This window comes from Rhincodon typus, chromosome 18 (genome assembly GCF_021869965.1).
Source record: "Rhincodon typus isolate 14 chromosome 18, sRhiTyp1.1, whole genome shotgun sequence".
Lineage (NCBI taxonomy): Eukaryota > Metazoa > Chordata > Chondrichthyes > Orectolobiformes > Rhincodontidae > Rhincodon > Rhincodon typus.
In genome coordinates this window covers 10,968,416-10,981,088 of record NC_063349.1, presented here as the reverse complement: position 1 = coordinate 10,981,088, position 12,673 = coordinate 10,968,416, and the positions used below count along the sequence as shown (strand labels likewise).

The following is a 12,673-nucleotide window of genomic DNA, read 5'->3' as shown; positions in this document are numbered from 1 at the left end:
GGTTTGAATCCTGCCCTGGCAGATGGTGGAATTTGAATTCAATTTTTAAAAAAATCTGGAATTAAGAGTGTAGTTATAACCATGAATCCATTGTCAATTGTCGGAAAAACACATCTGGTTCACTAATATCCTTTCGGGAAGGAAACTGCCATCCTTACCTGGTCTGGCCTACATGTGACTCCAGACCACAGCAATGTGGTTGACTCTTAACTGCCCTCTGGGCATGTAGGGATGGGCAATAAATGCTGACTAGCCAGTGACACCCTCATCCTGTGAAAGCAGAAAAAAAGTTTCCGCCAAAGCCTGATGGTATGCAAAAAGGCCAAAGGCAAACGAGGACCAGACCAAACTTGTCTTTCTTTTTTATTCCTTGAAGTGAGGAGATTCTGAATCCCTTTTTTTTCTTTTTCTTCACACTACCACTGTAGGCAGTGGTGCTTATATTTTCACCACAACATTTGTGTTTTGTGTGTGTATGTGTGCAATGATTCAGTAAAGACACCATTGTGCAGGAAATGTTCAATATTTCCACTACCAGGAAAACACCCATGTGGCCAGTGAACTGGTAACAAGCAATGTCTGATAAGGGTAGTACTTACATGACAAAAGTGAAGGGGGAGGGTAGGGATTATATCAAAATAGAATTGGAAGAGGAAATAAAACACTCTACCCCCGTCAGAGACCTGTCTCTTATACTGAACGGAGGTGATTTACATTAACAACGGGAGCGTTGTAATGACCTGTGACTTATTAAGAAGTACTGAGCCAGAACAATAGGGAGAGACATTATGTTTGTGTATCTCTCAGTTTCAGCCAGTCTCCTTGGCATCACGGAATAATCATATCTTAGAAAGCGGGTGGGTACTCCGAGGATGACCTGGTCTAAACTTATTGAGTGCTGTGACACCATTGGCTGAAATCAGAGAACATTCCAGAAAGGTTCAGAAAGTGTGGATAAGAAAGGACGTTATAGTGCAGAGCTAGAGGAACACAGCAGGCCAGGCAGCATCAGAGGAGCAGGAAAGTCAATGTTTCGGATTTACACCCTTTGATGTAAACCCAAACCGTCGACTCTCCTGCTTCCCTAATGCAGTCTGACCTGCTGTGCTCCTCCAGCTCCGCACTGTATTGACTCTGACACCAGCATCTGCAGTTCTTGCTGCCTCTGGATAAGAAGGGACACCTGGCGGTCATTCCCTCAGCAAAGATCAGACAGGTGCACACTCTGTGTGAGACCCACATTTGTACCAAGAAAGAGTTCAGTGAATTGAATCCAGCAGCCCAATGAAGTTTACCAGAGTGGGTAGTATCTGTGTTTTTCATGCAGTCAGCCTCGTTTGGAAAACTTAATTTGTTTCTTTAACTTGCAAGTATTTTAATAAAAAAGGGGACTTTAACTTTCCAAATATTGACTGGAAACGCTATAGTTCAAGTACTTCAGATGGGTCAGTTTTTGTCCAATGTGTGCAGGAGGGTTTCCTGATACAGTATGTAGATAGGCCAACAAGGGGCAAGGCCACATTGGATTTGGTACTGGGTAATGAACCAGGCCAGATTAGATTTGGAGGTAGGTGAGCACTTTGGTGATAGTGACCACAACTCGGTTCCGTTTACTTTAGCGATGGAAAGGGATAGGTATATACTGCAGGGCAAGAGTTATAGCTGGGGGAAAGGCAATTATGAGGCGATTAGGCAAGATTTAGGATGCATAGGATGGAGAAGGAAACTGCAGGGGTTGGGCACAATTGAAATGTGGAGCTTGTTCAAGGAACAGCTACTGCGTGTCCTTGAGAAGTATGTACCTGTCAGGCAGGGAGGAAGTGGTCGAGCAAGGGAACTGTGGTTTACTAAAGAAGTTGAATCTCTTGTCAAGAGGAAGAAGGAGGCTTATGTAGAGATGAGGTGTGAAGGCTCAGTTAGGGCACTTGAGAGTTACAAGTTAGCCAGGAAGGACCTAAAGAGAGAGCTAAGAAGAGCCAGGAGGGGACATGAGAAGTCTTTAGCAGGTAGGATCAAGGAAAACCCTAAAGCTTTCTATAGGTATGTCAGGAATAAAAGAATGACTAGAGTAAGATTAGGGCCGGTCAAGGACAGTAGTGGGAAGTTGTGCGTGGAGTCCGAAGAGATAGGAGAGGTGCTAAATGAATATTTTTCGTCAGTATTCACACAGGAAAAAGACAATGTTGTCGAGGAGAATACTGAGATACAGTCTATTAGACTAGACGGGATTGAGGTTCATAAGGAGGAGGTGTTAGCAATTCTGGAAGGTGTGAAAATAGATAAGTCCCCTGGGCCGGATGGGATTTATCCTAGGATTCTCTGGGAAGCTAGACAGGAGATTGCAGAGCCTTTGGCTTTGATCTTTATGTCGTCATTGTCTTCAGGAATAGTGCCAGAAGACTGGAGACCAGCAAATGTTGTCCCCTTGTTCAAGAAGGGGAGTAGAGACAACCCTGGTAATTATAGACCAGTGAGCCTTACTTCGGTTGTGGGTAAAGTGTTGGAAAGGATTATAAGAGATAGGATTTATAATCATCTAGAAAGGAATAATTTGATTAGGGATAGTCAACACCGTTTTATGAAGAGTAGGTCATGCCTCACAAACCTTATTGAGTTCTTTGAGAAGGTGACCAAACAGGTGGATGAGGGTAAAGCGGTTGATGTGGTGTATATGGATTTCAGTAAAGCGTTTGATAAGGTTCCCCATGGTAGGCTATTGCAGAAAATACAGAGGCATGGGATTGAGGGTGATTTAGCGGTTTGGATCAGAAATTGGCTAGCTGTAAGAAGACAGAGGGTGGTGGTTGACGGGAAATGTTCATCCTGGAGTTCAGTTACGAGTGGTATACCTCAAGGATCTGTTTTGGGACCACTGCTGTTTGTCATTTTTATAAATGACCTGGATGAGGGCGTAGAAGGATGGGTTAGTAAATTTGCCGATGACACCAAAGTCGGTGGAGTTGTGGATAGTGCGGAGGGATGTTGCAGGCTACAGAGGGACATAGATAAGCTGCAGAGCTGGGCTGAGAGGTGGCAAATGGAGTTTAATGCGGAAGAGTGGGAGGTGATTCACTTTGGAAGGAGTAACAGGAATACAGTGTACTGGGCTAATGGTAAGATTCTTGGTAGTGTGGATGAGCAGAGAGATCTCGGTGTCCATGTGCATAGATCACTGAAAGTTGCCACCCAGGTTGATAGCGTTGTTAAGAAGGCGTACGGTATGTTAGGTTTTATTGGTAGAGGGATTGAGTTTCGGAGCCATGAGGTCATGTTGCAGCTGTACAAAACTCTGGTGCGGCCGCACTTGGAGTATTGCGTACAGTTCTGGTCACCGCATTATAGGAAGGATGTGGAAGCATTGGAAAGGGTGCAGAGGAGATTTACCAGGATGTTGCCTGGTATGGAGGGAAGGTCTTATGAGGAAAGGCTGAGGGACTTGAGGCTGTTTTCGTTAGAGAGAAGAAGGTTAAGAGGTGACTTAATAGAGACATACAAGATGATCAGAGGATTAGATAGGGTGGACAGTGGGAGCCTTTTTCCTCGGATGGTGATGGCTAGCACGAGGGGACATAGCTTTAAATTGAGGGGTGATAGATATAGGACAGATGTCAGAGGTAGGTTCTTTACTCAGAGAGTAGTAAGGGCGTGGAATGCCCTGCCTGCAAAAGTAGTAGACTCGCCCACTTTAAGGGCATTTAAATGGTCATTGGATAAACATATGGATGATAATGGAATAGTTTAGGTTAGATGGGCTTCAGATTGGTTTCACAGGTCGGCGCAACATGGAGGGCCGAAGGGCCTGTACTGTGCTGTAATGTTCTATATTCTAAATAAGTTTCAGCTGCAGTCCTTTGTTTGTCTCATACAGTAAGAGCACCTGGTAAACAGGTTTTATGAGTAATAAACTGTACAAAATGTCTGAATAAAATATTTCACAGGCAACACCAACTGGAGGGTTGGAAATCTGGAGTCAGTGTAGATCAGCAAACAGGATTGACGGGTGCAGAACTTGACTCATGCAAATGCACACCAAGGTTTTGAGTATGTTGTAGTGTATGGAAGTGGTAGACGGGAAGGTGTTAGGTGCTGGGCAGACTCTGGACATTGATAAGGATCTCAGCAGCAGCTGTTCAGTGTTTGAACAGCACCATGTTCCTTCAACTCTTGACTCTGATGCAACCCACAAATTGCACCAGTGTCAGTCAGTTTTAGCTGTTTAAGCCTAAACCTTGGGATTTTATCTGTCTTAAGATGCTGCTCAAAACTATTCATGACAAACCTAATCTAAAGAAAAATCTCTTGTCATTTTATGAACAGAAGTAGGCCATTCAGCCTATTGAACCTATGGAAGATTGTTCACTTCAATGCCTTTTACCCACACTATCCCAATTGACTTTGTGTCAATTCTTCCTTGATTTTCCTGTGAAGCCCTCTCCCAGCTTTATATAAGGGTGACAGCAATACACTGCCTACCTATCCTGCGCAGTCAGGTGGAGATCAGAAATCTGGGGAGATTAGTAGAGTATTGGTAATGCCTAGAGGTTAAAAAAGAAACAGAAATACTTGAGAATGAATATATTGGTTGTACAGGAGCTCCTGTTCAAGGTATGTGGTCAGACCAGTATATGTAATTCACTAGTTTTACTGGATTTTCCTTCTCAGTGATCCAGAATCCCAGATGAATGTTCTGGGGACAAATCCTACCACAGCAGATGGTGAAACCTGATCTTCAACTGAAACAGGAATAAAAGCTGGCCTAATAGTGATCATGTAACCCATTGCTGATGGTCATAAACACTAATCTGGTTCATTAATGTCCTTTAGGGAAGGGAATCTGCCATCCATACCTGGTCTGGCCTATAGGTGACTCCACGCCCACAACAACAATTCTTCACTGTCCACTGGTCTAATCTAGCCAGTGATGCCCACATCCCATGTTTCAATCTTTATATTAAAAAAAAACAAAATCAATCAACCTGGACATAATTTATTATTTATGTTTAAGCAGTTAAGCGTCCTGGAAGAGTCAGGAACAGTGCTGCTCAGGGGTTGGCTGTGATCGCAATGGGGAACGTTACCTTTAAGACCAACGATCTTGGGAGTAACATTACAAAGGAAAGTGAGGAGTTCAAAGCTGTCGCATTCAGCTTCAAGCTCTGCAGAGCCTCTGACTCCAACCAGGTACGTGGGCATCAGGTCGGTAGCCAGAGGGGACAAGGATCCTGCAGAAAGGCAGTAAGAACCGCCGATGCTCCCTTAGTAGAAAGGTAGCAGGTAAGCCCAGACTGCGCCCCCCGGAGTTAGAGCAAGCTCTAAGTCCGTCCTTGCTCGCTCGCATTGACTGCTCTGAACTGAAAACAAAACGTGCCTTTTATTTTTGTAACTTGTGCTGTTCGCTTTATTGCACCGGCTGCTCCCACACTTCAAATTGTGCAAGAGCACATTCATGGCTACAAACGACATTTTCAGCAAAACTTTCCGACGCCAGTAAACGGTTTGAGCCCAACCCCACCCCCGGGCTCAGACCAGCCTCTGCCGAAAGCAGAGAGCTTCGAAGGAAGCGGAAAAGCAGAAGAGCCTGGATTTAAAGGGGCACTGCTCTAAATACAGGAAAAAAAAAGGTGCCGGCGAAAATATATTTGGAAAATTAAGAGAATTGCTACGTTTGCTCATTCCCATCTTGTTCCGTAACTTACTTACTTGTTAAAAAAATCGTATTTTTATCTGTATTTCTTGTGCTACTAACTATTTCGACTCTGAAGTGTTTCTGAACCTGATAATATAATTTCATGTGGGAGTTAATTCTGACTGAATCGTAGATGGTATATTCTGATCTTTAATTCAGTCTCAAAATCCCCAAGTGAGCACTTGAAATGCTTCAGTATACAAAGCTACAGGCCAAGTGCTGGAAAATGAGGTTAAACTAAATAGATAATTGTGTCTGCACTGGTCATCAATGGGCTGAAGGGCATTTTTCTGTGCTGTTAGATTTCGATGACCTTTCTGAACTGATCAAATAAAACTGGTGGAAGACCCTGGTCGGATCAGTTGTAGCAAATGAACATGAGCATGAATGAACTGGTGGATACTTTTTAAAAATATTAATTCTGCACGTATATTCCTCCAGTAATGAAAATGAATATAAGTGCATTATGGGAAATTATTTTAATTAAAGACCCAGGAGTAGGGATTTGAACCACAAACTTCTGACTCAAACGAAAATGTGTTTTTAAGACTGACTGACTCTTGTGGTTTCCTGAAGAGATGCCCTCACTTGCATCAAAGATTGTAAAAATCCATCTTTCGTGGAGACTCGCCTCACTTTGCTGAAGGCAGTGTTGGCCTGTTAGTGAATGTTGGCAGATATTATTCCCAATGTGTAGTCAGTCGGAGAATAAACTGATATCTGAAAGTATTATAAAGTCGTCTTAGTGTAGTAGGAGACCATTTGGCCTGAAGATAAAATGACAACTAATATCAAAATACAAATGTATGAAAATGACAAAAGAGGAATTGCTAGTCCAAAGTACCAGCTTACACTTTAATTGGCTGGAGTATCATGATTAGTTTAGAATATTTACAGGAACTATACACACTACTTAAAAACCTCAGGGAACAAATGTATAGTATAACCAGAATATCTTCTTTACTTTTTCCTTTCAACTATTCTTGGATCATTTTGATCATCTTTCTCTTTCCACAGGTGTATAATATGTCGCTATTCAAACTGGTGATCTTTGATTTTCTTTCCAGCTATCGATGAGAGTGTACAGAGAGCGTTATGGATGGCATGTCCCTGTGCTGGGTCAGTGATCACACTGGCTTCCGTGGCATAATTAAAAATTCTGCCAGTGACTTTGTGGTGACTGAGATCAATATGCATGGGCAGCTAGTCAGTGATGTTGAAGCTGATTGCAGCCAGGATTCTGATAACATTGAAAGTGAGCAAGAAAAGGCTCATCCGATACAGAAGAAGAGAATGAAGAAACCAGAAAAAGCACTGGAAACATTTTCTGGTTTGCCAATCTTTGACAAATTGAAGGATGCCAATGTCGTGCACGGCAAGGTTAACCAGACTGCTGACAGCAATTTACCTGAATCTGCAGCTAACTCTCCTTCACTGCAAGTATCGGAAACCCAGGGAGGTACCTTGCATTTGCTTTTGGGTAGCTCGCTGTCAGAAAAGCTGGAAAAATTTGCTTCTTTGGCTAAGGAAAGAAAAGCTGCTGAACAAGAGGGGACAGAAGACAAAGCTAGTCTTTTACTTGGAACCTTCGAAGAGAAATGCCAACGAGCGGCCATTCATTTGGCTGTACGGCAGAAATTTCCTTTCCTAAAGACTGTTACCAGCTGTGGAGAAATTGAGGTCAGGCTTGACCCTCAATATTCGGAGCTTTGCCAGTTAGTGTCTGAGGAAGAAGCCAACGGGTTCTTTGGTTTCTTAGATTCAAGAGATAGAAGTTCCAAGTTCACATTTCAGTCCGATCAGAATAAGGAGCACCGGAAGGCCATCCACCATTTTGTCAGCAAGTACTTTGGGAAACTGGTGGAAACAAAAAGTTTTTTGGAGCAAGATGGCAGCAGTGACAAAGCTGCAGTGATTACTGTGAGATTTAGAGGCAAAATCACATCAGGCAGGAAACGAAATGCCAACGATTGCCAGGCAGTGCCAACAACTTACACGGGTATTGAATTTTATTTTTGTGGTTTTGACAATGATCTTTTTATTTTGTGATTTTTAAAAGAATATTTTATGTAGGAGAATTACTTGAAATACATTATGGAAGTTTGGAGGGAATGCCAGGGTAGTAAAGAAAGGTTTAATTTCTTAAGGATATGAAACATAATGTATCTGGTATAAGGAATGATATACTGAGTGCTATAAAGGCCCCAGATGAAATAGTTATAGAGCAATGCTATAATATTCTATAGAACTGTGAAGGTATTTAGACAAGAAGATAACTTATTCACTTCAGTTTTCCAGGTGTGAGTCTTTAACTAATGCAGCTAAAGAAAGAGAATGCCTTTCATAACCTCATTGTGACTAAGGCTCTTTGCAGAAAATGAAGGATATTTGCAGAGTCAGCACTGTTGTAATGTGGCTAAAAGATTTGGGTATCTATAATTGAGACAGAGGCCAGTGAATTAATGAGCAGTGTTTGAGAACAGAAATTGTGTTTGGATTAGCACAGGTGGTGACAGTCTAATGACTCCCAAGCCCTGATGACAGACTAGTGGAATGGTTGAAGTATTAATCCATCCACATTTATTATCTAACGGATGTGTAGATACCCAGGAGAGGTGGCGTGGTAGTTAAACAGAAATTATAGTTAAAATTGATTGTGGTTGTGCTTTATAAAAAATGAGGATAAGATTGAGGTATCTTCTACTTCCCTGAAGCATTTACCTTGTGTAAGGTGAACATGGAAACCCTGGAAGCAATTGCTTGCCTAGCATCAGAGCTTGGTGTGGTGGCATCAGATTTCAGCTACGCGGGCATCAAGGACAAAAAAGCTATTACTTCCCAATCGATGGTGGTAAAGAACGTGACAATCAACAGGTAAGCTCAGAGTTATATTGTTTACTTGGGTTCATTCTTGGATTGTCACTTTTCAATGCCAAAGCTGCATTTTTTTTTGCCCATTCCTCTTTGTTATTGTGAAAAGGATGATACAACGAAGTTGTCCCCTTCATAGAATGGTTAGAAATCACCAATGTTAATATGCAAGTCGTTGTGTGATAGCACAGAACTTCATTATTGCTGAAAAAAATCTTTTGTCTAAGCTCTTAGTCTTGCACCCATCAGGTCATTTTGCAAGAATACCAATTCAAAGGGAACACTAGCACTTACACTCCATGAGAGGAGAATGTTGCATGATTGGCGAATGGATTCTGATTTGTAGAGGTGTTGCCATGCAGAATGCACCAGTTAATACTATTTGAAGGTTAACCGCCAGGCTTTGAAATTTTAAACTGGACAGGTTGAATCAATTAGTTGGGACATTGCTGTGCAAATGAACCAGCGAATGGCTGTCACCTGTTTTGTTGAGGTGAAACATGTGGATTTCTAGATATTTTGTAAGCAATCTGTTTATAGGTGTTACTATGCACCTCTGGTGCAGGGGGGACTTGAACCCAGGTCCCTAGTCCAGAGGTAGGGACACTATCAGCACACCACAAGGATCCATTGCAGTGGATTTATAGTTTCTTTCTATGTGTATTAATATATGTAGCTTCCAGTACATGCAAGTGCACTACATTGCAAGACTGACTGACAACCCCAACTTGGTTGTTAGTGTAATTATAGAATCCCTCCAGTGTGGAAGCAGGCCATTGGGCCCAACAAGTCCACACTGGCTTTCTGAAGAGCATCCTACCCTGTTTCGCCCCGCTACCCTATCCCTGTCTTTCCCATGGCTAATTCACCTCGCCTGCATAACCCTGGACTCTATAGACAATTTAGCATGGCCAATCCACCTAACCTACACATCTTTGGACTGTGGGAAGAAACAGGAGGAAACCTATGCAGACACGGGGAGAACGTGCGAACTCCACACAGACAGTCACCCAAGGAAGAAATTGAAGCTGGGCGTCTCTGGCCCTTTGAGGGGGCAGTGCTAACCACTGCGTCACTGTGCCACCCTTTTTAAAGTCAGTACTATCCAGCAAATGCTGTCCAGCAAAGTGCCCTAATGAGTATAGGATGAAAAGACTCAATGTAGTTGACTCAACATTCATTTCTGAAGGAGGGTCTAGGCCCGAAACGTCAGCCTTCCTGCTCCGCTGATGCTGCTTGGCCTGCTGTGTTCATCCAGCTCCACACCTTGTTATCTCAGATTCTCCAGCATCTGCAGTTCCTGCTATCTCAGACTCAACATATTGTCTTTTTTAAGAAATACTGAATGTTTGTATGGGACTGAAATTACATATTGGCCAGAGCAAGTAAGGACAACAGGAATTCAGTTACTGTCATCTTCCACCCTATCTAAATGAGCTAATGCATAACTCTGCTGCCTGTTTCTTGACTTGGGCCAAGACCAGCTCACCCATTACCCCTCTGCTTACTGCCCTGCATTAGCTCCTGGTCCACTAATGACTTTGTTTCAAACTTTTCAAATCCATTCATGCCTTCACATTTCCCTTTCTCTCTATTGCCCTGATTTCCAACTCGGCTTTTTGTATCCCTCATTTCACCACCCCACAATCAGCAGCCATATTATCAGTGGTTAGGCCCTAAGCTCTAAAATTCCCGTCACAAATTGTTCTATCTCCCTAACTCTTTCTCTTCGGCTTTGGTCAACTACCTAATTCATTGGCTCGGGGTCAATTTTTGCCAGATTTCCCTTCAGTTAAATGGTTTGTAACAAGCTGCTAGATAAATGGACACTTCACTGGTTTCAATCTGTCAGATTTAAAGCAAAATACTACATATTGTTGTTTTCTTATCAGCTCTTCTGATTGGTCGTTGGCTAGTTTAGGGATGACCGTTGTACATGTGTCATTTTCTACTAGTTTGAAACAGCTGTTGTAATCTTACTTTCTTCTTGGTCATCCTACTACATCTGTCCATGTCAACAGCAGTTGAGCTGTGGTGAAAAATGTCATCAGATATTCCCACCCCTATCAGAAACAGATTCCTAGGGAATACGGTACAGACCATATGAAGAAACATTGAACTGTGTCTACATTTGATTACTTTCAGTTCCAAGGATCCGGTTTTGTACTTAAATTTAAATAAAGATGACGTTGACACAACTGTATTTATCTTATTATGTCCCACACCTGCTGCTTGTTGTAGTAGGTCAGCAGCTGTTCGAAGGTATTTTTTGCTGTTGTAGATACTTGAAATTAATTCTGTGATTGTATTTCTAAAGCATTATACGTACACTGTTTTGTACAGACTTGTTCCAGTATGGTATCTTTTTAATGATATTTATAAATGTTTGGTTTGATGGAGCTAACTGGACAGTGTATTTGCCAGTAAGACAGGGATAATGTGAGGAGAATGAGGGTGGGATCGAAGTCTCAACAAAGTATACAGAAAAGAAGAAAGGGATTTGTCTTTCCAAAGGTTACATATATCATTTTTTGGACAAAAACTTTGTCAGGACAGGGAGAAGAGAGCCCTGTTGGTTGTTTTAAGAAGAGAGCGAAGTAGAAGATGGGAAACTATAGGCCGGTTAGCCTGACCTCAGTCACTGGTATAATTTTAGAGTCCATTATTCAGCATGAGATTGCAGAGTACTTTGTGCGTGATACAATAAGGCAGAGTCAGCACAGCTTAGTCAAGGGGAGGTCATGCCTGACAAATCTGTTAGAATTCTTTAAGGAGGTAATGAGTAAGTTCGACAAAAGAGAGCCAATGGACGTGATCTATTTGGATTTCCAGAAGGTCTTTGACAAGATGCCGCACAGGAGGCTGCTAAATAAGAGCCCATAGTGTTAGGGGCAAAGTAGAGGCATGGATAGAGGATTGGCAAACTGGCAGGGGCCGTGATTGGGGATAAAGGAGTCTTTTTCAGGATGGTCGCCACTGAGTACAGGAGTTCTGCAGGGGTCAGTGTTCGAATGACAATTATTTACATTATACGTTAACGATCCGGATGAAGGAACCGAGGGTATTGTTGCTCGGTTTGTAGATGACACAGATAGGTGGAGGGACAGGTAGTATTGAGGAAACAAGGGGGTTGCAAAAGGACTTGGACAGGCTAGGAGAGTGGGAAAAGAAGTGGCAGATAGAATACAATGTGGGAAAGTGTGAGGTTATGTACTTTGGCAGGAAGAATAGAGGCATAGACTATTTTCTAAATGGGAAAAGGCTTTGGAAATCTGAAGCACAAAGGGACTTGGGAATCCAAGTTCAGGATTTTCTTAATGTTAACATGCAGGTTCAGTTGGCAGTTGGGAAGGCAAATGCAATGTGAGCAATCATTTCAAGAGGGCTGGAATACAAAAGCAGAGATGTATTGCTGAGGCTGTATAAGACTCTGTTAAAAACCACATTTGGAATATTGTGAGCAGTTTTGGGTCCTGTAACTGAGGAATGATGTGGTGGCATTGGAGGGAGTCCAGAAGAGGTTTACAAGAACAACCTTGGGGATGAAGGGCTTGTCCTATGAGGAGCAGTCGAGGACTCTGGGTCTGTACTCGATGGAGTTTGGCAGGATGAGGGGGGTCCCACTAATGCTTACAGAATACTGAGAGGCCTCGATAGAGTGGAAGTGGAAGAGATGATTCCACTAGTTGGAGAGACTAGGACCCCACAGCACAGCCTCCGAGTGAAAGGATGATCCTTTAGAACTGAGATGAGGAGGAATTTCTTCAGCCAGAGGGTAGTGAATCTATGGAATTCACTGCCACAGAGCACTGTCGAGAGCAAGTCACTGGGTGTATTTAAGATAGGCCCTTGATTAGTAAGGGGATCAAGGGTTATGGGGAGAAGGCAGGAGAATGGGTTTGTGAAACATGTCAGCTATGATTGAATGGTGGACCAGACTTGATGGGCTGAATGGCTTAATTCTCTTCCTATACCTTACGGTTTTATGGTTGGTCAGACACCAGGGACCACCCTTAACTGGCCATGATGGCCTCAGTTGCCATCTGAACAGGAAAGCCGCCTTCCACCTTCCCCGTTGGTAACACAGTGGTATGGCCAACTGAGCTTACCAGGAAG

The 12,673-nt window shown here is 42.8% G+C and overlaps 1 protein-coding gene across 4 annotated transcripts in view; it reads left to right on the top strand.

Moving 5' to 3' along the window:
* The first annotated feature begins 5,080 nt into the window (after positions 1-5,080).
* The window catches only part of pus7l (pseudouridine synthase 7 like), a 32,651-nt gene continuing 25,058 nt past the window's right edge, over positions 5,081-12,673 (top strand). For 2 of the 4 annotated variants that reach the window (XM_048607594.1, XM_048607592.1), the window contains exons 1-3: positions 5,127-5,274; positions 6,754-7,685; positions 8,401-8,560. In XM_048607594.1, the coding sequence (XP_048463551.1) occupies positions 6,782-7,685; positions 8,401-8,560 (1,064 nt within the window). In that variant the 5' untranslated portion in view covers positions 5,127-5,274; positions 6,754-6,781. Of the gene's footprint in view, positions 5,275-5,497; positions 5,622-6,753; positions 7,686-8,400; positions 8,561-12,673 lie in introns of those variants that run through there. The other 2 variants (XM_020516445.2, XM_048607593.1) reach the window with 2 other exon arrangements.